Source organism: Littorina saxatilis, linkage group LG16 (assembly GCF_037325665.1).
Source record: "Littorina saxatilis isolate snail1 linkage group LG16, US_GU_Lsax_2.0, whole genome shotgun sequence".
Lineage (NCBI taxonomy): Eukaryota > Metazoa > Mollusca > Gastropoda > Littorinimorpha > Littorinidae > Littorina > Littorina saxatilis.
The window spans coordinates 37,084,715-37,112,364 of NC_090260.1; the positions used below are offsets into that span (position 1 = coordinate 37,084,715).

The 27,650-nt window shown below is 41.0% G+C and overlaps 1 protein-coding gene across 1 annotated transcript; it reads left to right on the forward strand.

Moving 5' to 3' along the window:
• Window positions 1-6,622: 6,622 nt before the first annotated feature.
• On the forward strand, window positions 6,623-27,450 carry LOC138949986 (uncharacterized). Its single transcript, XM_070321767.1, has 6 exons — window positions 6,623-7,316; window positions 17,020-17,682; window positions 22,182-22,345; window positions 22,610-23,116; window positions 23,360-23,730; window positions 27,095-27,450. The coding sequence occupies exons 2-6, from the start codon at window positions 17,032-17,034 to the stop codon at window positions 27,448-27,450; spliced, it is 2,049 nt and encodes a 682-aa protein (XP_070177868.1). The 5' UTR covers window positions 6,623-7,316; window positions 17,020-17,031.
• Window positions 27,451-27,650: the final 200 nt, after the last annotated feature.

Genomic DNA, 27,650 nt, shown 5'->3' on the forward strand with positions numbered 1-27,650 from the left:
GTAGTTTGGTCTGAATCGCTCTACACGCACGCACACACACACACACACACACACACACACACACACACACACACACACACACACACACACACACACACACACACACACACACATATACACACACACATACACCACGACCCTCGTCTCGATTCCCCCCTCGATGTTAAAACATTTAGTCATAACTTGACTAAATGTAAAAACGAAATCCCTTGACTTTTGGGGTAGCGCGACTCTGTTAATTTTAAAATATGTTTTTTAATTTTTTTATATTTAGTCAAGTTTTGACTAAATATTTTAACATCGAGGGGGAATCGAAACGAGGGTCGTGGTGTATGTGCGTGTGTGCGTGTGTGCGTGTGTGCGTGTGTGTGTGTGTGTGTAGAGCGATTCAGACTAAACTACTGGACCGATCTTTATGAAATTTGACATGAGAGTTCCTGGGTATGAAATCCCCGAACGTTTTTTTCATTTTTTTGATAAATGTCTTTGATGACGTCATATCCGGCTTTTCGTGAAAGTTGAGGCGGCACTGTCACGCCCTCATTTTTCAACCAAATTGGTTCAAATTTTGGTCAAGTAATCTTCGACGAAGCCTGGACTTCGGTATTGCATTTCAGCGTGGTGGCTTAAAAATTAATTAATGACTTTGGTCATTAAAAATCGGAAAATTGTAAAAAAAATTAAAAATTTATAAAACGATCCAAATTTACGTTTATCTTATTCTCCATCATTTGCTGATTCCAAAAACATATAAATATGTTATATTCGGATTAAAAACAAGCTCTGAAAATTAAATATATAAAAATTATTATCAAAATTAAATTGTCCAAATCAATTTAAAAACACTTTCATCTTATTCCTTGTCGGTTCCTGATTCCAAAAACATATAGATATGATATGTTTGGATTAAAAACACGCTCAGAAAGTTAAAACAAAGAGAGGTACAGAAAAGCGTGCTATCCTTCTTAGCGCAACTACTACCCCGCTCTTCTTGTCAATTTCACTGCCTTTGCCATGAGCGGTGGCCTGACGATGCTACGAGTAAAATGGCATTGCGTTCAGTTTCATTCTGTGAGTTCGACAGCTACTTGACTAAATATTGTATTTTCGCCTTACGCGACTTGTTTTTTATTACTTTATTGTCCCATCGTTGGAAAATTCGGGTCGCTTCCTCCCAGTGGAAAGCTAGCAGTGACAGGGTCGCACTACCCCTAAGTCAAGGGATCTATTAGTCCCGTTTCGCCGTTATCCCATTTCACCCCCGGCCCCATTCGTTTTCGCGACATTTCACAGGTCAAGTGTCATTTTACCACCATACCAAGTACCATTAGCTCCACATCCCATTTTGGCGCAATCCCGTTTCGCCGTTAGCCCATTTCGCCCCCATCCCATTTTTGCGACATTTCACAGGCCAAGTGTCATTGTACCACCGTGTCATACCACGAGCGCCACATTCCATATTGTCGCCATGCCGTTTTGCCGTCATCCCATTTCGCCGCCATCCCTATTTCGCGACATTTTGGATTGTGGCAAAAATGGGATTTCGCGTAAACGGAATGTCTTCCTAGTTGAATAACACAGTATAGTAGTATAGTGAGGAAGAATAAATCAAAAATGGGATGGCGGCCAATGGGATGGTGTCAAAATGGGATGTCGCGCTATTGTTATGACACGGTAGTAAAATGACGCTTGGCTTGTGAAATGTCGCGGCAATGGGATGGGGGCAAAATGAAATGGCGGTGAAACGGAATGGCGGCCAAATGGGATATGGTGTCAAAATGGGATTTCGCACTATTGTTGTGACATGTTAGTAAAATAACGCTTGGCTTGTGAAATGTCGCGAAAATGGGATGGGACAAAAAATGGGACGGCGGCAAAATGGGATTGCACCAAAAATGGGATGTGGAACTTAAACCACCCCCACCACTCAGCGTAGAGGCTCTAAACAAGAAAAATGTATAATAATAAAAGGCATGCATTACTTTGTGGAATGCGATATTTTTACATTTTTACATTTTTACAAATCACGGTTTTAGGTTCGACGTGATTTGTAAAATGTTTTTACATTTTTACATTTTTACAAATCACGGGTTAACAAATGCCTTTGTCTTCCGCGTCATTCAGCCTTTACACGAGCAGCTAAGAAGCAGAGATCTACTGGAACAAACTTCTTCCTTTTAATGTCAGTATAAAAACTACCCCCCCCCCCTACTGTTCACCCCTTCCCTCCCTTTCCACCACTACTAGCATGTGACACACAAACACTGGCACACCCCAACTCGCTCAAACCAACATTCTTTCATCATATCACACAACATTTGCTTTTCTAACGACCTCGTGCAATCAGCAGCCGGCAGAAGTTCAGAAAACTGAATCTCACGAACGCAGAATTGTTCAGCTGGTTGGAATTTCCCACAAAACATGAAAGCCGTGTTCGGACACTGTTCAGACACGATCGGGTTTAACCCGCGACTTTGGGGTTGTTACTCTGGAAGTTAACAAATATTATGCAAAAACGGGGAATAGCTAGGGTCAGTAGGATCACATTAATCTTACAAAAATGCAAAATAGTCCAAACTTGATAGCTGGTTCTGATAAAATCAACCATCCATTGTCACACGTTGCCGTGAAAGCATAACATCTGGCAATGAAATGATTACAAAGAAAATCCTGTGCCAGGCTTGCAATAAACGATACAAGATCCAACGTGTTAGAGTGAGACACAAACCAAGCAGAGTTGTGCTTCAAAACTGAGTGAGTTAGTGATAGTCATTTTCTAATATTTTATACAGGCCTGTCGAGTCACCTTCAAGTGACATTGACACTGACACATATTTGTTGTTGTTAGAGTCAAGTGCTAGCTTGGTTGTAGTGCCAGTCAGTCATAGAATTTCAAAGAAAAGAGGTTATATCCTTTTAAAATCCTGACAAAGAATTGTGGTAATTTTAGCTTTTACTAAAATCTTATCATAATGGAAAAGACGCTTCCTTTCTCAAACAGCGAATCGTAAAAACGCAGAGCAACAATGTCAAGACGTAGTACGGTTCAGATGTGTTGTGGAGGGGCGCTGTGGTGGGGTGGTAAGACGTCGGCCTCTTAATCGGAAGGTCGAGGGTTCGAATCCCGGCCGCGGCCGCCTGGTGGGTTAAGTGTGGAGATTTTTCTGATCTCCCAGGTCAACTTATGTGCAGACCTGCTAGTGGCTTATCCCCCTTCGTGTGTACACGCAAGCACAAGACCAAGTGCGCACGGAAAAGATCCTGTAATCCATGTCAGAGTTCGGTGGGTTATAAAAACACGAAAATACCCAGCATGCTTCCTCCGAAAGCGGCTGCCTAAATGGCGGGGTAAAAACGGTCATACACGTAAAATTCCACTCGTGCAAAAACACGAGTGTACGTGGGAGTTGCAGCCACACTAGGCCAACCGTGCCGAGCAAAAACATTTACTGCAATCTTCACTAAAGATACGGAAGAATAAACGGTTACAATTAACAACTGTAAATCGATAGTAACAAAATAACAAAAACAAAAACTGCAACAATAGTGCATCGTGGCAATGGTATTCCATCGTCGAGACGTTTTCTTTGTCTTCCGCGTCATTCAGCCTTTACAATGTTCATGTTACCCTCCTCACTGTTCGCCCCTTTTCTCCCTCTCTACCACCACTAGCCTTTATTCAACAGCCTTTAAACATGTGACACACAAACACTGGCACGCCCAACTCGCCACAATTTACTTCCTTTCATCAGCTCCGGCATAATTTGATTTTCGAACGACGTCGTGCAGTCAACAGCTGGCAGAAGTTCAGAAAATTGCAGCACAGGGCGCCACAACTGTTCACCGGGTTGGAATTTCCCACAAAACTCTATAGCCATGTTCAGACACGATCGGGGTTAACCCGCGACTTTGGGGTTGTTACTCTGGGAGTTCGAGGTTTTGTGGTTATCCAATAAATCAAGTTGTAAAAGAGAGCTGAACCAGTGCCGCGATATGCATACATGTGTGACTGTGAGTCATAGCTGGCTGAATAATAGTGAAATATAATATTGCTTCGTACAAACTGATTGATCATTTGACTAGACGAGGTCTCACATAAATGTGCATTGTATTGACTGGACAAATGAAGTCATTGAAGTCACCTTCACTCAACAGAAGCATAGCCCGCAGACTTTCAAACATTTTAGTTGAATGCAATGTGCCAACTTGAAAAGAACGTCAATGAAAAAGAAGAGTTCTAAATAGAATTGTTACAAATAATCGTAGAGAGTTTCTTTTACTTCATTGCTACGGAGTCGTGAACATATTTTGGCAGAATTTTTTCCGCATATTAGTTAACCATGTTAAAATGGGAATGGGGTGGTTCCGTGGCTCGATTCTAAATGTTTCAAAACTATGCTTATTATGTGTGTGTTGCTTTTGGCCCAAGCGGATTTAATACAAACAAAATACACACAGCTAGCTCCGATACACTAAGTAGGTATTCACACAGCACCAACACGCAATTATCACTAAAAACATTATTCACACACACTCGTTACACACACACACACACATTACACACAGACACACAGACACACACACACACACACACACTCACTCACACACACACACAACAGATATTCATTAGATTTATCTTGACCAGTTTTTTGGGACGACTTTCAAAAGCAACTGTTAAACAGTATCAATACTACTCAACAATTGCTTTGAATCATAAAGTGCCAACACAAAAAAGAAATTAACGACACTTGATTGCCTTAACGAGGGCCAACATTTGGCATAGGCACCTGAGAAAATTCTCCAATATGTTAAAAGCATGGCTTGTCCTTGGCGTACATATGACTTATGACAGTCAATAATGTTCTATTATCATTCAGTTGCGAACAATTCTCCCATTACCTACCATGCAGAACTCTGTCGAAAACCTTAGGGTAGTCAATAAAATAATTCACACTATGACTTCTTATGCTGCAGAAAAATAATATTCAGACAATGCGAAGAAAAAGTACGATCAGACGTGGAGTAACTTTTTGAAACACCAGTCTGATTTTTCCATAACAAACCTTAACCTCAATACATATAGATTTAATGATCATTCAGTCTTGTAAGCAAATTACCAAAGCAGCTTAGCATGGTTATTCCTCGATAATTATTAGGATCATGAACTGGTCCGATACCCTAATATTATAAGTTATTTCTTATATGTTGACTGTTTGCAAATGTTATATCCATTTCAGTGCCCAATATGGCTATTTGACCAATCAGGTCCTAGGTGACCTGCAAAATGTTATAACTGTCAGGCTGGGACCTTTTTTTTTTTTATTTATTAAGCTAAAAATAACGAAGACAAATTACACTTTTGAATCAAGAATATTAGGGTGACTTACTCTGAGGAATGACACTTTTGATTTGTAAAGCACCTTACCGTGTTAAAATACCGAAAAAAACAATTGTGTCAGTGGGCTGGGGATACAGAATGGCAAAGCACCGCCCACCTTCTCAGAATGCCAAGCTGTGCGCAGCTTGCTTGCAAATTGCATTGTCAAAGTTCGCAAGAGTCAAATGAAATTGCGTACTCAGTTTACGTCAAATGTAGTTTTACACCATTTCCTTACTGTCTGCTGTTGATTCTGATTATGTTCCTTTCTCTTGCACAAGAACAATGGAATCAATAGAAATTAAAGGCATATGCAACTGGAGTAAGAGTGGAAACTGTTCACTTGTTTATATTCATGAGGTCATGTGAGTGATTGTCTGAATGAGATCACGTGACTGGGGTCACGGCATATTCATGAGGTCAGGTGAGTGATTGGCCGATTGAGATCACGTGACTGGGGTCACGGTAGGCCTCTGTTCAATCTCGTATGAATTCCGCTGTTCCATCTTATACACAGGATCGCTTCGATAATTATTTGGTCGAAATTAGCCGGCAATAAAACCGTTGTTTCTAATATGCTGACTGTGAGCAAATGATAACAAACATGTCTCGAAAATGATATTAACATTCGTCTTAAAGGCTCATGTTGATATCATTTTCTGTCATATCATGTCTGTTATCACTTGCTAACAGTCAGCATATTAGAAATAACTCATAATAACAGATATGTGGAGAAAATGGATACCAAAACGAGCCGGTAGGCGAATGTTGATATTATCTTCGAGACATTTTTGTTATTACTTGCTAACAGTCAGCAAAATGGAAATAACGAAACAATCCCGCAAGTAGGATTCCACCATTTTGACTTTGCTGTATGGTTACCAGGTAAACAATGGGACGTTTAACATCCAGCCCACTTTCAGCTGTCACCTTCAAACAAACAATTACCTTCGTAGCCGGTGGTTTAAGCATCCTATTCTTCGCCTCCATTTCCTCTGTAGAATGATGTCTTTTACTTGCCATTTTGAACAAAGGCACATTTTGTCTGCTTTTTGTGTTTACGCTATTCGTTGATTTTGATGATAATATTATTGTTTCTGAATTTGTTTCTGTTTGGACAAGGCGTGGTGGTTGAGGCTGGACGTTTTAATATGGTGTATGCTGTAACTATTTAGCTTGTCAGTTGCTGTTGATGTTGTAGTTGTTGTTGTGTGTGCTGCATCAAAAGACGATAGTAACGTTGCTGTTGCCTGGTCTCATGGATAGTGAATAGATAACAGATCGGTACTACTTGCAGAAGGGTGAGCGTGAAATGCTGTGCTATGGCGTATGCATGGACGCTTTGGGTTTTGACTCAACGATCAAACCAGTGGCACAGAAAGCGCCAAGCAAGTGTGTTCATGGTTTGTCCCACTCCCACCCGACCGTAACTCTTTTCTTTTCAAAGCCTTTTCATAAATATCCTGATCAATGAGAGTGAAAGGTTTTTATTCACGTCCCAACTCATGTGACCTAGCAACAAGCAAAGGACGTCAGTGAATTTAGAAGTTATATTGTCAGTAAGAATGTGTCAACCGTGCCTTGTATACGAACCACGTGTACTGTGTTTATGGTTTTTGAATGTTCAAAGATTAATTTGTCTCTATCACAAACTCCCGATTGCTGCCTTACTGGTGTCCTGTGACTTTTTCGTCTCAAACTCGGTGCTGAAAAAAAGACAAACAAGAAACTGACCGTTTGGAGTGTCCAATACTCAAGATTTATAACTTACTATGAATAGTAACTGTGCTGCGTGTGTGCAGTACATAACGCCTGGTAACAACGGAGAAGCGGAACGCAATGGGATGAAAAGATCACGCAGTTGGATTGTGTCTTCTGAAATCACATTGCGAGAAGACGTCAACTGGATTTGTGTCTACCAGCAGAGCTGTAAATCAAGGTAAGGGTTTGTTCACAAAATTAAATCTTTGAAGAGAACAAAAAGTGTTCACACTTGCCTCAGAATAATATCTTCTTTAATATTCTAATGCACAAAGAAGGACATCGAATCGTGTAAAAATTCTAAAATTCAAAAGCTTAAAGAACAACATTAGAGTATCAGTGAATACATTATTACAAGAAAAAGTAACACACTGACATACATGCGATCAGGTTTAAATATCCTCATGCCATCGTTTACCATTTCCTTTTCGTACTAAGACACTTATTATCATTCCATACCTTCAAACCATGAATCAGAAAGTTTCCTTTTGCATGAAGTGTTGATTAGATGTTTAAACATCGACTGGGAATCGAGAAGAGGGTGGTGGCTTTTGTATGTGTGTGTGTGTGTGTGTGTGGGCGGGGGGTGGGGGGTGGGGGAGAGGTGAGCTGGTGTCTACTCAACAGATCTTCATGGAACTTTACAGATATCCTCAGATATTTTTGCTGAAACCAAAAAAGTATGCATATGTCCTCCTTACTCTAAAAATGTGCGCAAGATATATCGAAATACAAAAACAAGAAAGGTAAGTTGTTGGAACGTTTGTTATTGACAAAACAATACGTTACAGTCATAAATATATAGACCCATTGTTAGTCTGTTCACTTAAGGGCTGCCATACTCGTAGCGCTCATTAATTAATTCCTATTGTTTACATGTGCCAATAATGTTATAAAACTGTACCTAAGGGGATATAATAACGATTGGCTGTAGCTTTCGAACACAGAAAAAATTATTTCAGTATTGCAAAGTGGTGTTGATAGTGTCGAATGTAAACAGAACAGTCTCAAACGCCATCTTTGGTTTACGAAACGTGACGAAGTGACGTCAACGGTCTAAAAATAGCCCAAGTCCTGGAGAACTGTTGCTAAACAATGCAATAAAGAATTACTTATTTCTCGTAATTGGTAAGGACTTCAAACCTAAAACTTTGCAGGAAGCTTAATTTATACATCCCCGCAACGATGGGAAAAGCCCTGGAAGTAATTAAACTAATTAAATAGGACTATGTCAGCCTTTAAGGGCAGTAGCTACCTTCAAATACACCGTTTTTCTCTTCAAGTCATTTGACCACAGCATTCATGAAACAGAACTGTTTGTGCTAAAATTCGGTGTGCTTTTGCTTCAATGTATGTAGAGTAATAGTACATGATGAAAAATAAAATGTGCTTTTAGATTGACTTAGTAAAAATTATTAAATGAAAAATAAGCAAAGCGTTGAATCGAAACATGTAAGTTCAGGGATGCCCTTAAAAGACCGTTGGGTCGATATATTTGTGACTGTAACGTATTGTTATGTCAATAACAAACGTTCCAACAACTTACCTTTCTTGTTTTTTGATTCTGCATTTTAGAACGTTGGCAGTCTCTTTGTTTTTAGATTTTTTTAATAAGAAAATCGGTTTATGCGAATTAGGTCCTACGTTTTGATATTCAACCAAAACCGGCTTGAGCCGTCTCCGTCTACGGGTTTTGGCTCACCAAACCTTGCTAGTCTCAATGGTGACTAATGCTGAGTTCTTAGGTTGTTTTTTTTTTTCTTTTGGGGGGGGGGGGGGGGGGATCAGCTTTTCTACGGAGATATTAGGGCTTACAAACGGAGATGTCTTATTGTACAATCTTATAATATCAACAATAACTTATTCATTATATATTTATGTTATTTAAAATAAAACAAGAAGGGCAAAGCCCATACGACTCACATGCTTGACCTTGACCTTTACATGACCTTGACCTTCAGCTAAACCTAGCAATGACATCATACACTAAGAACTGCTTTACACATTTTTCCTACCAAAATACATGTGACCTTGACCCAAGGTCAAGGTCATCCAAGGTCATGCAACACAAAGCTGTTAATTCAAGACATAGGAAGTACAATGGTGCTTATTGGCTCTTTCTACCATGAGATATGGTCACTTTTAGTGGTTCACTACCTTATTTTGGTCACATTTCATAAGGGTCAAAGTGACCTTGACCTTGATCATATGTGACCAAATGTGTCTCATGGTGAAAGCATAACATGTGCCTCACATAATTTTTAAGTTTGAAACAGTTATCTTCCATAGTTCAGGGTCAAGGTCACTTCAAAATATGTATACAATCCAACTTTGAAGAGCTCCTGTGACCTTGACCTTGAAGCAAGGTAAACCAAACTGGTATCAAAAGATGGGGCTTACTTTGCCCTATATATCATATATAGGTGAGGTATTGAATCTCAAAAACTTCAGAGAAAATGGGAAAAATGGGAAAAATAGCTGTTTTTTTAGACAACATTTATGGCCCCTGCGACCTTGACCTTGAAGCAAGGTCAAGATGCTATGTATGTTTTTTGGGGCCTTGTCATCATACACCATCTTGCCAAATTTGGTACTGATAGACTGAATAGTGTCCAAGAAATATCCAACGTTAAAGTTTTCCGGACGGCCGGCCGGCCGGACGGACGACTCGGGTGAGTACATAGACTCACTTTTGCTTCGCATGTGAGTCAAAAAACCATACATATACATACAAAGCAAAGCAAACAAGAGGCGAAGCCATCAAGGCTCACGTAAGAAATCGACAAACAGTAACACAAACTCAATCACTCCGTCACACACACACACACACGCACATACACACACACACACACACACACACACACACACGCACACACACACTCACACACACACACACACACACACACACACGCACACACACACTCACACACACACACACACACACACACACGCACAGTTAAAACTAACGAATCATATCAACTCCACGTATAATTTTCAAAAGAAGGCTAAAAGATAAAATGGCTGTGTATTTGTTATTGATGCAGTTGTCCCTGAAGAAGATCTTTTACAATCCTCACACACACACACACACACACACACACACACACACACACACACACACACACACACACACACACACACACACACACGCGCGCGCGCGCATACACACACACGACCGCACAAACACGCACGCACACACAGACACACTTTTAAACTGCATCAGCATATTTATGACGGCAAAGCTTTTTCTTTTTACATTTAGTCAAATTTTGACTAAATGTTTTAACATAGAGGGGGAATTGAAACGAGGGTCGTGGTGTATGTGTGTGTGTGTGTGTGTGTGTATGTGTGTGCGTGCGTGCGTGCGTGCGTGTAGAGCGATTCAGACCAAACTACTTGACCGATCTTTATGAAATTTTACATGAGAGTTCCTGGGATTGATATCCCCCAACGTTTTTTTCCTTTTTATATTTGGTCAAGTTTTGACTAAATATTTTAACATCGAGGGGGAATCGAAACGAGGGTCGTGGTGTATGTGCGTGTGTGTGTGCGTGTGTGTGTGCGTGTGTGTGTGTGTGTGTGTGTGTGTGTGTGTGTGTGTGTGTGTGTAGAGCGATTCAGACTAAACTACTGGACCAATCTTTATGAAATTTGACATGAGAGTTCCTGGGTATGAAATCCCCGAACTTTTGTTTTTCATTTTTTTGATAAATGTCTTTGATGACGTCATATCCGGCTTTTCGTGAAAGTTGAGGCGGCACTGTCACGCCCTTATTTTTCAACCAAATTGGTTGAAATTTTGGTCAAGTAATCTTCTACGAAGCCCGGACATCGGTTTTGCATTTCAGCTTGGTGGCTTAAAAATTAATTGATGACTTTGGTAATTAAAAATCTGAAAATTGTAAAAAAAAATAAAAATTTATAAAACGATCCAAATTTACGTTTATCTTATTCTCCAACATTTGCTGATTCCAAAAACATATAAAATGTTATATTCGGATTAAAAACAAGCTCTGAAAATTAAATATATAGCAATTATTATCAAAATTAAATTGTCCAAATCAATTTAAAAACACTTTCATCTTATTCCTTGTCGGTTCCTGATTCCAAAAACATATAGATATGATATGTTTGGATTAAAGACACGCTCAGAAAGTTAAAACAAAGAGAGGTACAGAAAAGCGTGCTATCCTTCTTAGCGCAACTACTACCCCGCTCTTCTTGTCAATTTCACTGCCTTTGCCATGAGCGGTGGACTGACGATGCTACGAGTATACGGTCTTGCTGAAAAATGGCATTGCGTTCAGTTTCATTCTGTGAGTTCGACAGCTACTTGACTAAATATTGTATTTTCGCCTTACGCGACTTGTTATATTTAGTCAAGTTTTGACTAAATATTTTAACATCGAGGGGGAATCGAAACGAGGGTCGTGGTGTATGTGCGTGTGTGTGTGTGTGTGTAGAGCGATTCAGACTAAACTACTGGACCGATCTTTATGAAATTTGACATGAGAGTTCCTGGGTATGAAATCCCCGAACGTTTGTTTTCTTTTTTTGATAAATGTCTTTGATGACGTCATATCCGGCTTTTCGTGAAAGTTGAGGCGGCACTGTCACGCCCTCATTTTTCAACCAAATTGGTTGAAATTTTGGTCAAGTAATCTTCGACGAAGCCCGGACTTCGGTATTGCATTTCAGCTTGGTGGCTTAAAAATTAGTTAATGACTTTGGTCATTAAAAATCTGAAAATTGTAAAAAAAAATAAAAATGTATAAAACGATCCAAAGTTACGTTTATCGTATTCTCCATCATTTGCTGATTCCAAAAACATATAAATATGTTATATTCGGATTAAAAACAAGCTCTGAAAATTAAATATATAAAAATTATTATCAAATTTTTTTTCCGAAATCAATTTAAAAAAACTTTCATCTTATTCCTTGTCGGTTCCTGATTCCAAAAATATATAGATATGATATGTTTGGATTAAAAACACGCTCAGAAAGTTAAAACGAAGAGAGGTACAGAAAAGCGTGCTATCCTTCTCAGCGCAACGAATACCCCGCTCTTCTTGTCAATTCCACGGGCACTGCCTTTGCCACGGGCGGTGGAGTGACGATGCTACGAGTATACGGTCTTGCTGCGTTGCGTTGCGTTCAGTTTCATTCTGTGAGTTCGACAGCTACTTGACTAAATATTGTATTTTCGCCTTACGCGACTTGTTCATTTTTTCGATAAATGTCTTTGATGACGTCATATCCGGCTTTTTGTGAAAGTTGAGGCGGCACTGTCACGCCCTCATTTTTCAACCAAATTGGTTGAAATTTTGGTCAAGTAATCTTTGACGAAGCCCGGACTTCGGTATTGCATTTCAGCTTGGTGGCTTAAAAATTAATTAATGACTTTGGTCATTAACAAGAAGGGCAAAGCCCATACGACTCACATGCTTTACACATTTTTCCTACCAAAATACATGTGACCTTGACCCAAGGTCAAGGTCATCCAAGGTCATGCAACACAAAGCTGTTAATTCAAGACATAGGAAGTACAATGGTGCTTATTGGCTCTTTCTACCATGAGATATGGTCACTTTTAGTGGTTCACTACCTTATTTTGGTCACATTTCATAAGGGTCAAAGTGACCTTGACCTTGATCATATGTGACCAAATGTGTCTCATGATGAAAGCATAACATGTGCCCCACATAATTTTTTAAGTCTGAAACAGTTATCTTCAATAGTTCAGGGTCAAGGTCATTTCAAAATATGTATACAATCCAACTTTGAAGAGCTCCTGTGACCTTGACCTTGAAGCAAGGTAAACCAAACTGGTATCAAAAGATGGGGCTTACTTTGCCCTATATATCATATATAGGTGAGGTATTGAATCTCATAAACTTCAGAGAAAATGGGAAAAATGTGAAAAATAGCTGTTTTTTAGGCAACATTTATGGCCCCTGCGACCTTGACCTTGAAGCAAGGTCAAGATGCTATGTATGTTTTTTGGGGCCTTGTCATCATACACCATCTTGCCAAATTTGGTACTGATAGACTGAATAGTGTCCAAGAAATATCCAACGTTAAAGTTTTCCGGACGGACGGACGACTCGGGTGAGTACATAGACTCACTTTTGCTTCGCATGTGAGTCAAAAATCTGAAAATTGTAAAAAAAAATAAAAATTTATAAAACGATCCAAATTTACGTTCATCTTATTCTCCATCATTTTCTGATTCCAAAAACATATAAATATGTTATATTTGGATTAAAAACAAGCTCTGGAAATTAAATATATAAAAATTATTATCAAAATTAAATTTTCCAAATCAATTTAAAAAAACTTTCATCTTATTCCTTGTCGGTTCCTGATTCCAAAAACAGATAGTTATGATATGTTTGGATTAAAAACACGCTCAGAAAGTTAAAACGAAGAGAGGTATAGAAAAGTGTGCTATCCTTCTCAGCGCAACTACTAAACCGCTCTTCTTGTCAATTTCACTGCCTGAGCGGTGGACTGACGATGCTACGAGTATACGGTCTTGCTGAAAAATTGCATTGCGTTCGGTTTCATTCTGTGAGTTCGACAGCTACTTGACTAAATGTTGTATTTTCGCCTTACGCGACTTGTTTTATTTGGTGTTTAACGTCGTTTTGGGATAGAGCCACTTGTTAATTGTTTCTTGTTCACAAAAGCACTAATAAAATAATTGCTCCAGGGGCTTGCAACGTAGTACCTTACTGGGAGAATGCAAGTTTCCAGTACAAAGGACTTAACATTTCTTACATACTGCTCAGTTGACTAAAATCTTTACACAAATTGACCATATTCTATACAAGAAACACTTAACAAGGGTAAAAGGAGAAACAGAATCCGTTAGTCGCCTCTTACGACATGCTGGGGAGCATCGGGTAAATTCTTCCCCCTAACCCGCGGGGGGTCGGCAAAGCTTATCTACATTCATTAACCTACCCCAGATCTTGCGTTTTAAAATATATTCTTGAAATTATCATACGACTAAGGATTAAAGATATGGGCGTCGGTCACACTCACACAGCTTTACATGAGGTTATTTTCCCTGGTCCTCGCACTCCGAAGTCTATGATATTTTTCAGTGACACGTTTGTCCTGCTGGCCAGCAGCTCCGCGTGCTTGGGCATGAACGGTCACCAAGAATACCATTGGCCATTATCTCTCATTTACTGGCTTTGTGAAAGCTATTAAAGTAACAAGCAAAAAACACATGTACTTTTTCACTGCAGCCCTGGAAAGCTTTTTAATCCTATCCCATTCAATTATCGGGATGTTCCTGTGGTAGCACAACCTCTTGTTTTAAAGTACACTATGCACTATGTCTTGGTATCAGAGAGTTGTAATGTTAGTTTGTAAGGACGTCCTTTCCTAAAACAAATGAAGAGTTGGATTACAACGCTGCAGTGTTCTCTGACCTGGATTGTAGCTTGCCCGTCGTAAATCAGCAGTAGATCTGAGGGTACTGTGTTCATTTGGAAATCTACCATCAGCTTATCTGTCTTTTGCACTGCAGACACTAAGCAATAGGTAGCTGCCATGTGGCCACTTTTTCCACTGCTGTCCTCAGTCTTATACTTTTCATCAAGACTTGTCACATGCCGAGTGGATCTAAATTCGGAAGTCTTCATGTGGCTGAGGCATATCTGACATAGCGTCGATCTTGTTGTAGCAAATGGCGAAATTAGATTAGTTGTGATGAGTACAACCTACACAAATATAAACAGTGTTTCGAAACTGAATAGTCGGGTTATACGAGCCACTTTACCTATGCAGCATGGGAACCCTACAATATGCGAAACATGTCAACTGACTGCAGCAGCCCAATAATTCCGACGGTCAACACAACCAACACACTATTTACAGTACATTTTGAGGAGCAACTGAGGCACTCTCTAAGGGTCTTGTTTTAGTGATAACGACCAACTCAGGAGGAAGACACCAAAAGAGGAAAAAATAAACCATTAACCCTAGAAAAACACAGCTTTCTTTCGACGACTGTCATTGTCTCAAAACTCGCATTCTACCTGCTGTCTAAAAGAATCTAATCTTACGTTGTGCTGCCTACAAAGAAAATGCCAACAAAGACACGGAAGCTGTTGCAAGGTAAGCTTACCAAACGTTACAGACATAGCGAAACAAAGTATATCACCAGAAAGGTAATTCATTATCCTACCGTATGAAATAAAGAGTTTTATTTTTCATTAGTTTGTGTTTATGCAGTGTACCGAAGACCTAGGACACCCCCAACATCAAATTTGCAGACACTAAAATACAAAAAAAAAATACAAATAAGCAAGAGGGACCCCGTGTTTGATCTCAAATGGAAGCACAACTCCTTTCTACCCATACACATTTATTTGGTTAAGCTGTTGTGCCTAGCAGTGTTGCTTTGCTATTTTGAAAACGACAGGTGTCAGCCTCGTCAGAAGCCGTAAAAGGCCTGTTTTGGCGTCTTTTTTGTGGACTATGTGGGTAAAATCCTGTTGTTTTGTAATGGCTCGTAGCATTGCTTTTAAATTTGACATGAGTATTGATAACACAATTTTAAATACGCATGTAAAATATCATGGCGTTTTAATGAGTTTGTTGGACGAACTGGAACTTTTCAGAAAAGTGTTCTTAAACTGTAATAACTTTTTACAGTATATGTGACCCTCCACCACGGAATGAGTCGCAAGTCACCTTTGCATGATTTTCATATTTTTACATTTTTCTAAAGAGGTTTTTATGTTCTATCCAGTGGTGAAAACCGTTTTAGAAAATAGCAAAAACTGTTTGAGTTATAAGCCTGTGACTAAGGTGACCCTCACACTGTTACCAGACACTCCCCGGACTTATATTAAGCCTGGCGCAGAACCGCGCGAGGTGACATGCGACTCATTTCGTGGTGGAGGGTCACATATTTGCAAACATTCAGCATTTTGCGAACTCCAAAATAAATAATACAATTAGGGATCAATTTTGGTACAAAAGGAACAACGCGCTTGTGTGGTAGGGAAATGTGAACGCGAAACAACAATTACGAAAAACAGGTCTTCCAACAGCAAAACCCAGTCCAGCGCAGCAGACTGAACTGGCACGTCACTCACAGCGATAATAAGCGTGCCAGTTCAGTCTGCTGATCTGATCTGACTTAATCTCTCTCTCTCTCTCTCTCTCTCTCTCTCTCTCTCTCAATCACAAGATGTGTACGATCTAGCCTCAAAAAACGTGAAATTGAAATCAAGACTGCTAAACAGAAAGAGAAATCGCAAACTCAAAAAAAGTGGTTTGTGAAAGAAAAGGTGGAAAGAAGCAACTGACAGCAGCAAGTGACGACTACGTGCTAACCTATTATTGTTAAACGGCGCAGACACCGACATGCCGTCTGGAGGAAGAGATGCTCCCCTCTTTCCGGCGCTTGCCCTAGGTCGACAACAACGTGTTTGACGAGGAAATGGACCATCTGACGGCGGATCTCCAGGTTCTGTCCACACTCGTACAGTGCTACTTGCGTGATATGACGGACTGACTGTTTCGGCTTGACGACACCGTCCCCCAAAACCCCGAGTGAAAGAGGCTGTTTTTCCAATATTCCTTAAACATTTGTCACTGTCAGTGTCTCTCTCAAACACAAACACATATATACATGAACTCACTGACGCACGCGCGCGCACACACACACACACGCACGCACGCACGCACGCACGCACGCACGCACGTACGCACACACACACATACACGCACGCACGCACGCAAGCACGCACACACACACACACACACGCACGCACACACTCTCACACACACACACACACACACACACACACATATATTTTTACAGACGCAATAACCACGGTTCTTATTTGTCTGCAGCCAATAGTCAACATGGCAGCGCAACCCGACCTGGCAATGTGCAAACAGCGCGTTCAGCAGTGGTATCCGGAGCTCTCCACACAGTCCTACTTTGTGCCTGCAGTGTATATGAACAGAACACAACACGATGAAGCGAAGGTAGCAGGGCGCACTGTGTACGTCCTACAGCCTCTGAGCCATGAAAGTGACGCTCGTGATGACGCTGCAAATAATCGGGTGCTGAGCTGCTTACACCAGGTGTCCCGCGGGCAAGCCATGTTTGTCATTTCACAGCTCCAGTTCAACGAGTATCTGAAACATCTGTCTTGTACCCACAAACCTATACCACCCAAACCGAAAGACTCCATTTTAAAAGAACAACAGAAACACGAGGGAGATTTTGACATTTTGATTATTCACAGAAAGTACGGAATCGTGGCTTGTGAGCTTAAAGCGATTGGAGACATTGTTTCCACGGCTAACATGTCAGTGGTGGATCAGCAGAAACCCATTGCCCAAAAAGTGCAAAAGGCCGTTAATCAGATGAAGAAGGCACGCGACGTGCTCCAACACCTAGTGTCACGCGATCAGAACAAGCCCAGGATCAGGACAACGCTGATGGTGCCCAACATCACCAGGGACCAACTGCGTACAGCTCTAGGTGCCAATCTCAAGCTGCAGCAGGTTGGTCAATATCAATACCGTTTGTCCCGTGTACTTGCGTGCGATAGTGTATGGTGCTATAACCACAGAGAGGACCAGTAGGTACGATTTCTCAACTAACATTCCCTGAATGTAGAGCAGGGTGTAGATAGAACCCGGTATCTGCGTTTTGGAATGTTCTAAACTTGGCCAAAACATTATTGCAACCAATTTTCGCACGTTCAGAAAAGCGTTCAACCACAATCCATTTTAATTGAACTTTATATGCTGGAAAAGGTAATTATGTCTACTGTACATATCATTTGTTCGATCGGTAGTACTTTGTATAGGCATCCCGTGGCAGCCTGTCAAACAAGGTCACCCCTAAAATCGACATGACAAAAACCAATGTCCCGTATTTTAAAATCTGCAAAAAATCAGAATGTGCACTTACCACACACTTCTGCCTACCATTGGAAAGGCCATTCAATTTCCTGTTCAAAGCATTTGTTTCGTGCACTTTACGTCTTTAGTATTTGTGTTGCCTTTTGTCAAAGGCGGTAGGTGTCAACCGTTTCAGAGGCCAAAAAAAGGCACGTTTTGCGGCCGTTTTTGAGGGGTTCTGCACTGAGAGAGCCATATCTGCTCAAGTTCCCAATGAATTGCTTTGCAAATGTCAGAAGTTCTGTCCAATAGGCTGACCAGAATGTGTGTGGATTTTTGTGAACGTGTATATCAAGCGTATCGTATTACGTAACTTTTCCGAAAGATCTAAACAAATATTCTTATTAAGTTAGGGTTTAAAGACAAAACATCGTGACTTTGCATGCTAAGCCAAAAATGGTGGGGGCAATTGGTGCCAAAGTTTCAGGCAGATCTGAGTGCTGGTTTACATTTGCTGAAGATGGGAACGCACAAGAAAAATTATCGATGATCGTCTTTTTTACTGCATACAGTCGCTGTAGAGATTTTCAGTCCTTGGCCTGTGCTGAGGTTATTTTTAGCCAGAGCGCTGTGCTGATTTGATAGTTATAAGAGTCTGCGGCGGGCGCGCGGTAGTGCGAGTGTGTGTGCGTGTGTCACTGTGTGTGTGTGTGTGTGTGTGTGTGTGTGTGTGTGTGTGTGTGTGTGTGATAACGGGGCGGACGCCTTATAGGCCTACCGTGCCGGTATACACTTATTATGTAAAACCAATCTGTTTGTTGAATTTGGTAGGGGAATGGACGACCTGTTAAGTTATATAAACGGCCTCAATACAAAGATCTTCACTCAGATCTATCTGCCTAGCTTTTTATGACGAGTAGTACAAATCTTTTGCGCATGCTCAGTTCTTTATTTACATGCCCCAGTAATCCAATCGCATCCGTGCAGTGACGGAATTCCTCCTCTGAGTGAGATGCCGTTTTTTCCTGAAGAATCAAGTCTGCTGTGCGTGAGACTGCTACGGCTACTTTGCACACGACACGCTGTATGTGTGACAACTTGAGATCACTTTTCCGAGCACTCACTGGAATCTGGGCCCAAACTTTGCGATTTACTTTCGGCACCATCAAACCAGGGCAATTGTCCGGCCGATTTTAAGTTTCAAAACGTTTCTTCAGGACTTCGTCGGCAAGCTTCGATTTAAACCTCCCATTCACGACTTTTGCTAGGCTATCGAACAGTTTTGAAACAACCGGTTTGTCCACTGCAAACTCTTTTTCGATGTCTTCTAGGACTTTGTTTTTGGTCGTGGAATTTTCCACATTTTCCGGTGCTTTAGACGTTATACTTATAGACCTGTTCAACTGGTCCTCTTCGTCTTCCAAGTGGACAATTTGACCTTCTTCAAATCGTAATGCGTCGGCCGAATTAGAAGTCGACGCGGACGGCTACGCGCGCGCACGCCTGTGTGCCGGCTCTTGCCGCATTCCTGACACTTCATCTTCTCGTCAAGCTTCGAGCGGAAAATGGCCATTTCATTGTTCAACGTATCAAAACGCGAGTTCCATTTGGTGTTCATTCGCTCCACGAAAGCCATCATGTTGTCCAAAACACTGGCAGATGGATCTTTCATTTTGTTTGGCTTGTCTTTGACATCTCCAGTGTCAGCCAACAAATGTATTTCTTCTGCGTTGGAAACAGACGTGGCATGTGGCGGCAAGTCTGAGAGCTTGACCGGTCTGTTGCCGATCGTACTGAACAGTAATCCGTCAGTAACGGCCAACTGAAAGGGCCTGAGCAAGTAAACCTCTGTAATTATACACACAATTTCTCCCGAATTAAACAGAGTTGACACGAATACCAAGCCTGACTAATTGCTATGCGAGTAATAATTATAGTGGTAAAATGGTCCTCTCCACTTAAACTTCAGGAGTGTTTTTTGTGTGGTTTTGTTTGTTTGTTTGTTGTTGTTGTTGTTTGTTAACAAGTTTATAACTTCAAAAGATTAATCCAGATCTGCAGTTGCACTGATTCAAGCCATCAAATTAGAGGGACAATCTCTTGAAACAAATATCGGTCTTTTGAACTTCAGAAGAGCTTTGAGAATGTCAACTCGCTTTTATTACTGCGGTGATAGTATCAAGACTCAAGACTCAAGACTCAAGACTCAAAATTTCACTGTCCTTATAAAAACAACGAAAATTGCTTATCAATTAACGGTATGCCTTAAAACAGCATCTTGGCATTATACACTCGGATGACAGTTTACACACACTAAAAACAATTGTTCCAAAAATCATGTTCGTGACATTATTAATTAAGAAGTGGGGGATGGTCGTTTACTAGGTAGTGTGCCCAATGCACAGCTTTCGTGGAGTGTTGAGAATTTATGTGGAACTGTTACTGAATAATGAGCCTGTTGTAAATCAGCTGATGCCATATCTATAAAGCAACCTCTTTTCATCAAGTCGGTGTCAAAGCTCCAGAAAATATCAGGCAACACATGGGGCTATTTGAAACTTGCAGTTATGTTAACATTTCTTTAATGTGATTGCATTTAGTCAAGTTTTGACTAAATGTTTTCAGATAGAATGGGAATCGAGACAAGGGTGGTGGTGGTGTGTGGTTTGTGGTGTGTGTGTGTGTGTGTGTGTGTGTGTGTGTGTGTGTGTGTGTGTGTGTTTGTTGCTGTGTATCACTGTGAGCTTTGAACAGCATCAATAATCTCTAGTTTTCTCTTGAGAAAAAGAGCTATGCACTTCGTGCTTACCTCCATGGGGACTGCCACTGATAATTGCAAACAACACAGGCACTTGAAGCGATTATTTGCTTAAGTTCGTATGATGAAGTTATTCTGCACAGCCATTTAGCACCATAAGAAGGATTAATTCGAAGACACCAATTTCTGATTAAGGTTCCTGTCTAGCCTTTCCAGTCTTGTCTGGAAGATTTCCGGTGCAAGCATGCAACATGTTCATCTAAACTGCCTGGTTCTTTTTCCTATATCCGATGATAAACTTTTCAAGGGAGAGGAAAACACATTTCTTGTGACCGAGGCTTTCTTAAACAGAGTATTGCTTATCTGAAGAATGTTGTTTAGAATAACGAAAACATTCGGCAGGGAAATAAAATAGTATTTTCCTGTAAGCGATGTTTCTTATAAACGAGTTTCTTATAAGTGGGTTCGACTATATGTTGGTGTTTGTCACAAACAAAGCAAGATAACGCAAATGATACAAAGTGATTCTAAGTGTTTTGTTTTTGTTTGTGTGTGAATATACGTGTCTTCATCTTCTTCTTCGTGTTCGCTCAATGTACATGTCATTTGGACAGAAGAAATACTGCATCAGCGACTCACTTGTCGTTTTATGAAGTTTTTAAAATGCTGGTTCTGCTGTTGTTTGTTGTACAGACCCTCGCTAAGGAAACGTTTTATGGTCGTTGAAATCGCCACTTTGTTGCAAAAGTAGTGCCGTATGTTTAGCAAAATCGATAGCTTGACCCCTAAACGTCATTTACATGATATACACACGTGTGAATTAAGATACGGTCTCGTTACAACAATGATCTCTCTCACATATTTAGGATTCAAGGTTTTACGAACTCCTCCAATACCATGAATGGTTCTTTCAGGGTAAGGTAAGCTTTCAGTGACCACAATTTGTTATCAGTCTGCGAAGCCGAAAAGAACAACCACGCAAAAGGGGTAAATACCTCTTATCCAAATGTGTTGGTATTTGATTAACGCACATACATTTCAGGTGGTTTTCAATTGTTTTGATATGGACATTATACGCTTACTCTTAGTTACTGAGGTTCCAGTCATTGCTTTGAAAGCTTCACATCAAGAGTATAAATGTGTTTGGCATATACAAACATTTTCTTCTGAAATTTTACAATTTTGAAATGACTCCAAGAAACCTTTTTAAAGCGGTCAATTCTGGTGTGGTAGGATGGGGATACAGGGGGTAGTGTACCTTGCCAAATATTAAGGACAGTTGATAAGAGGCGACTCTAAATGTGCCTCTCACAGTGGAGGCTAGAAAATCAACTGCAGTAATAACTCAGGGTGAAAAAATGCGCTGTATATTGTGTGTGTTTGTTTTCTGCTCTGTCAGGATCTACGTGACTGTCTGCTGGTCAGTCCAACCACAGACCCCACCACCCTGTGTCTTACACAAGATGATGTGAGCAACCCTGCCCAGTGGTGGCGAGAGTGTGCTGAAAGAGACGGGCAAGACCCTTCCATGACGGATGAGATTTATTTGGACCTGGTGTCACGGTATGTGTATGTGTGTGTGTGTGTGTGTGTGTGCGTGTGTGGATGAGGGTGTGCAACTCGACGGTGTGATTCTGTGTTAGATGCGTGAGAGTGCGAGTATCAAAAGCATTTTGTAAGTGTCTTTTGAAACGAAAAGAAATAATTCAAGGAGTCACTGTCTGAAATGTCTTGATGATCTAATTAAATTGCTACCTATACTGCAGTCGCAGGGTTGATCCTCAGTCTTGCACCTGTCTGATATATTCCACCTGTCAACCGTTCCAGGTTTGGAGGGCCAGCAACCACAGTCACTGTGCCGTGTTCAGCAGTGCCCCGCCTAGGAGGTAATCACTGCTGTGATCTCCGTCTGCCAGGAGAAGGGGTTGCAGAGACAGCAAACAGATTCGCCCCAGCTGACATTGTACTTCATCCTACTCAGCTGGACGTGTTGAATAACAAGTTGTCTCCTTTGGTGTTCGTCTGTGGTCCTCCTGGTACAGGAAAATCTCTTGTTTTGATTCTGAAAGCAATCGACTGGATTCAGAACAAAACAGAACCAGTGCATGTCGTGAGCACACGGGAGGGCAACATGGCGGCGTCACACATGATTGCTCATCAGCTGAAGGAGATGGCGGAACAAGCAGATTTGATTCACCTGCACATGTATGATCTGCCGATGGAGCTCAACAAGGCTTTGAGAGAACTCAGTCAGTCAGATGACCAAACAGAAAAGAAAGGGACAGAGAAAGAGGTCTTTGTCATCGTGGACGAAGCTTGTGATGATTATACCGAGTGAGTAACATCATGAATGCATGTTAAGTACAAGGTCTACACTGGAATTATTCTGATACGTTACAATGTGCTACAATATGCCCTATTCAAATGCTGTGAATTCAGAAGTTATTCATTTGTCTAAAAATGAAAATTGGCCAAGAAATTCGAAACAATGTTATATTTGATGAACTAAAATACAGTGCAAATATCCACCAACAGAGTTTTTATTATGTATTTCTAAAGCTCTTTCTTTTGTTTCAGTAACAGCGAAACTCACTTTGCCGAGTTTTGCACCAAGCTCAGCCAGCGTGTGGGGCCAGGGTTACACCTCTGGGCTGCCTCCATGTACCACAACTTCAAACCAGAATCGCTGACCGAGGTTGTGCTGAGAACTGGCCTGAGGACACCACCGTCAGTCACTCGTCACGTGGCTCAGCACCGCGCTCTAGGAGAGAGAAAGAATGTCCAGGGTTATGAGGTATCTTCAGCTCCCCTTCCTGCTGATGGCCCACCTGTGCGAGAAGTGTTTCATAGTGACGAAGGACATGATCAACAACAGGAAACGTATGAGTGTGAAGCATGCGGGAAGGAGGTCGCCAGAATCCTTGATACCTTGCACGTTGGAAACACTGGTGAGCTTCCAGTGTGTGTGTGTGTGTGTGTGTGTGTGTGTGTGTGTGTGTGTGTGTGTGTGTGTGTGTGTGTGTGTGTGTTTTAAAGTGATTCCTATGAAACTATACTTGACAGATCTTCATAAAACTTTCAAATCTTTCAGATGATATCCCCAGATTTTTGTTGATGACGTCATATACGGCGTTTTACAAAGATTGTATTGTATTCTTTAGAATTAACTAAATCCAAAAATATTTAGACATGCCATGTGTATTATGAAAATGTGCTCACATTTAAAAGAGTCTTGGTTTAGGCAAATAAGGTACCATATTCGCATGTGAGTGTGCCGCAATTCCATGAAACTACCGAACAAATTTTGTATTAAATAGTACACGTGACATCTGCCAGGGTTTATCTTCAGAGGGGTGTTCCCATTACTTCGATAACATGTTTTAGATGACGTCATGTCCGTTTTTTCTACACAAAGTGAGGGTACAGTACGGTGACTTCATTTTATATTAAATTGGTTGACATTATGGTAAAGCATTGTTTGACTAGGTCTAGCATATTGGATGGCATTTGAACTCGGACATAAAATATTACTAGGTCAGCTTGTTCAATATTTTGGGTTTAATTCTAATGAAAATTGAAATTTCATTAATAAATGGTCCTATTGTATTTCTGTTTTCATTCCCTGAATCAAAAGGTTTAATGTTTCACTGTTGTTTTTTCATTTTCATTTTCATTTCATTTTCATTACTTTATTGTCCCATCGCTGGGAAATTCGGGTCGCTTCCTCCCAGTGGAAAGCTAGCAGCAACGGAGTCGCGCTACCCAGGTGTCTGCGTGTTTAGGTGTATTCAGCCACCTGCACTTATGGCAGAATGACCAAGGTCTTTTACGTGCCATTGTGATGACACGGGGGTGGGACATGGCTTCCGTCTCTGGGTCTGCACATAAAGTTGACCCGTGTCCGTCCCGGCCCGAATTCGAACCTGCGACCTTCCGATCACAAGTCCAGTGCTCTACCAACTGAGCTACCGGGCGTGACATAGACACGCACTAAGCCCCTCTTCTCCTTGAAACAACCCCATCTGCTTTTCTCTCAATGCATGTTTGCATTTGTCTTAACAAAGCGAGGGCGGGTGTGGTCCTGAACAGCAGACAGAAGGGCAGAGGTGAAGTAGGTAGAAAGAAGAAAGAGATCAACATATAAAGAAAGACAGCTGCCAGTAGCTTTTCCGACTTTGTCGTAGGACGGCCGTGGGGAAGAGTTGTTAGACATCAACTAATCGAGTATGGAAGAAAACTCACGCTTTGACAAGGCTTGCCACAACATCATCATTCTTTGCACACGACTCTGTCCTATTATTTTAGGCTCACATGCGTCAAAAGGGAGCGGCTTTTCAATGTCAGCTTAACTCGCCTTTGGAAACAGTAAAGTCGTCTGAGATGCCGTTTGCAATATCCTCAGTGTTGACGAGTTTGGGAAGAGAAGAAACGAATATCAGCGGGGAAAATGAATTAAAAGCGATGTGTGCAATTTGAGGCTTTTGCAGGGACGATTGTGGGTTTGACTACGTTCGTTTATTTCTCCGGAAGCGTAGTAATACATACAGTATTTCTCAGCTTGATTTACTGGTAAGAATAGAGATATAAACAGAAAAAGTAATTGCTTGTTTCAAATTGATGTTTAAACTCTGCAAACAAAATATTGCCCCCATTTTCGTACCCAACCAAACCATTATTCCCGTGTCATTTCATTCAAGCGTTCTATGCCATTAAAGGCAAATCACTTGGCTACCTGGAACACTTTTTAGATCAAAAATATATGTTGTAGGTGTCACGTGACCGCCGCCGAAGTAAGGGTACCCCCAAATCGACCTGACAAAAACGGTCGAGGTACCAATTAAAACAACTACAAACATTCAGAATAGGCGCAACTTGGAATTTCCTTTGTACGAGGAGAAGGCAAAATGAGTTATCTATCCAGAACAGGTTGTTTTGTTTTGCTATCTTGCGTATATCTTGTGTTATATCATTTCTACCTATGCAGGTGTGGAGCGCCTGAGCAATAGAAAAACGAGATGTTTTTGTGTCCATTTTGAGGTAATCAAAGTGAGTAAATACGCTTAAGGGCGGTGTTTCTCTACGATGTTGGAAACAAAAAAGAAGTCCAGAAGCGCAGCAAACTAAGACGTAGCAGCCTAGGAACCGCACCACTCACACCTGATCTAAGTGCCACGTGCATACACAAGGGAAGTCACTCAGGGGAAGTAACCAAAACAACTCTCACAAAGACTGCTCTTTCTTTGCCTTTATTACATTTAGTCAAGTTTTGACTAAATGTTTTAACATAGAGGGGGGAATCGACACGAGGGTCGTGGTGTATGTGTGTCTGTCTGTGTGTGTGTGTGTGTGTGTGTGTGTAGAGCGATTCAGACTAAACTACTGGACCGATCTTTATGAAATTTGACATGAGAGTTCCTGGGTATGATATCCTCAGACTTTTTTTCATTTTTTTGATAAATGTCTTTGATGACGTCATATCCGGCTTTTCGTGAAAGTTGAGGCGGCACTGTCACGCTCTCATTTTTCAACCAAATTGGTTCAAATTTTGGTCAAGTAATCTCCGACGAAGCCCGGACTTCGGTATTGCATTTCAGCTTGGTGGCTTAAAAATTAATTAATGACTTTGGTCATTAAAAATCTGAAAATTGTAAAAAAAATTTTTATTTATAAAACGATCCAAATGTACGTTCATCTTATTCTCCATCATTTTCTGATTCCAAAAACATATAAATATGTTATATTTGGATTAAAAACAAGCTCTGAAAATTAAAAATATAAAAATTATGATCAAAATTAAATTTTCGAAATCAATTTAAAAACACTTTCATCTTATTCCTTGTCGGTTCCTGATTCCAAAAACATATAGATATGATATGTTTGGATTAAAAACACGCTCAGAAAGTTAAAACGAAGAGAGGTACAGAAAAGCGTGCTATCCTTCTCAGCGCAACTACTACCCCGCTCTTCTTGTCAATTTCACTGCCTTTGCCATGAGCGGTGGACTGACGATGCTACGAGTATACGGTCTTGCTGCGTTGCATTGCGTTCAGTTTCATTCTGTGAGTTCGACAGCTACTTGACTAAATGTTGTATTTTCGCCTTACGCGACTTGTTTACATTTCCCCTTTGCAAAATGAAGTCAGTCCCCCTGCGCGATAACATTGTTTGTAATACAGAATCATTCTTATGATATATTCTTGAAAACGATCTGACGGCATTTTTTCTTTGGTATGATCCATTTTGGACCGCCTTTACAGTTTTATGAATAGAATGCTATTAAGGAATTTATTTATTGTATGCTTTTGATGACAGGTCGATTTCAAGGAAGAAAGCCAGAACCGCTGCGCTACAGGGATGTCCTCGTACTTTCCTGGGACTATTTCTTCCGTGATGATGATTCTTCACGAGCCAGCGGCTTCGTACGAGGTTTGAGAGGTGAAGGCATACCGATCACAGTTCTAGAATCAGGCGACGCTCGTATCGGCGATGTAGCTACCATGGCAGGACCTGACCACGTCATTGCAGCTGGCAGCCGGTTTGTCCAGGGCTTGGAGAGGAAGATTGTTGTCTATGTTCAGACCTCCAAGCCTGTGTATGACGACGAGGACTGGGGTCGTCTATGCGCTATGTCGCGATGCACGTCCCAGCTCATTTGGGTCAAACCGTGAAAGGATGAGAGAGAGAGAGTGGAGGAAAAGACAGGGCGAAGAGGGGGATGGGTGAAAGTAGAGAAAACCATTCCTTCAGCTCAGAGTAAAGTATGACGATATGAAGGGGAATGCGCCACCAAATTTGGTTCGAACATTGAGAACAATAACCCTAAAAAACGTTTGACCGATATCTATGTCTGCCAGTTAAGAGAAACCCA

Bases quoted from the DNA above. Each gene is read 5' to 3' on its own strand.
- LOC138949986 (XM_070321767.1), top strand. From the start codon at position 17,032: ATGGCAGCGCAACCCGACCTGGCAATGTGCAAACAGCGCGTTCAGCAG. The intron at 17,683-22,181 runs GTTGGTCAATAT...CTGCTCTGTCAG, and splicing joins CCAATCTCAAGCTGCAGCAG to GATCTACGTGACTGTCTGCT. The intron at 22,346-22,609 runs GTATGTGTATGT...CAACCGTTCCAG, and splicing joins TATTTGGACCTGGTGTCACG to GTTTGGAGGGCCAGCAACCA.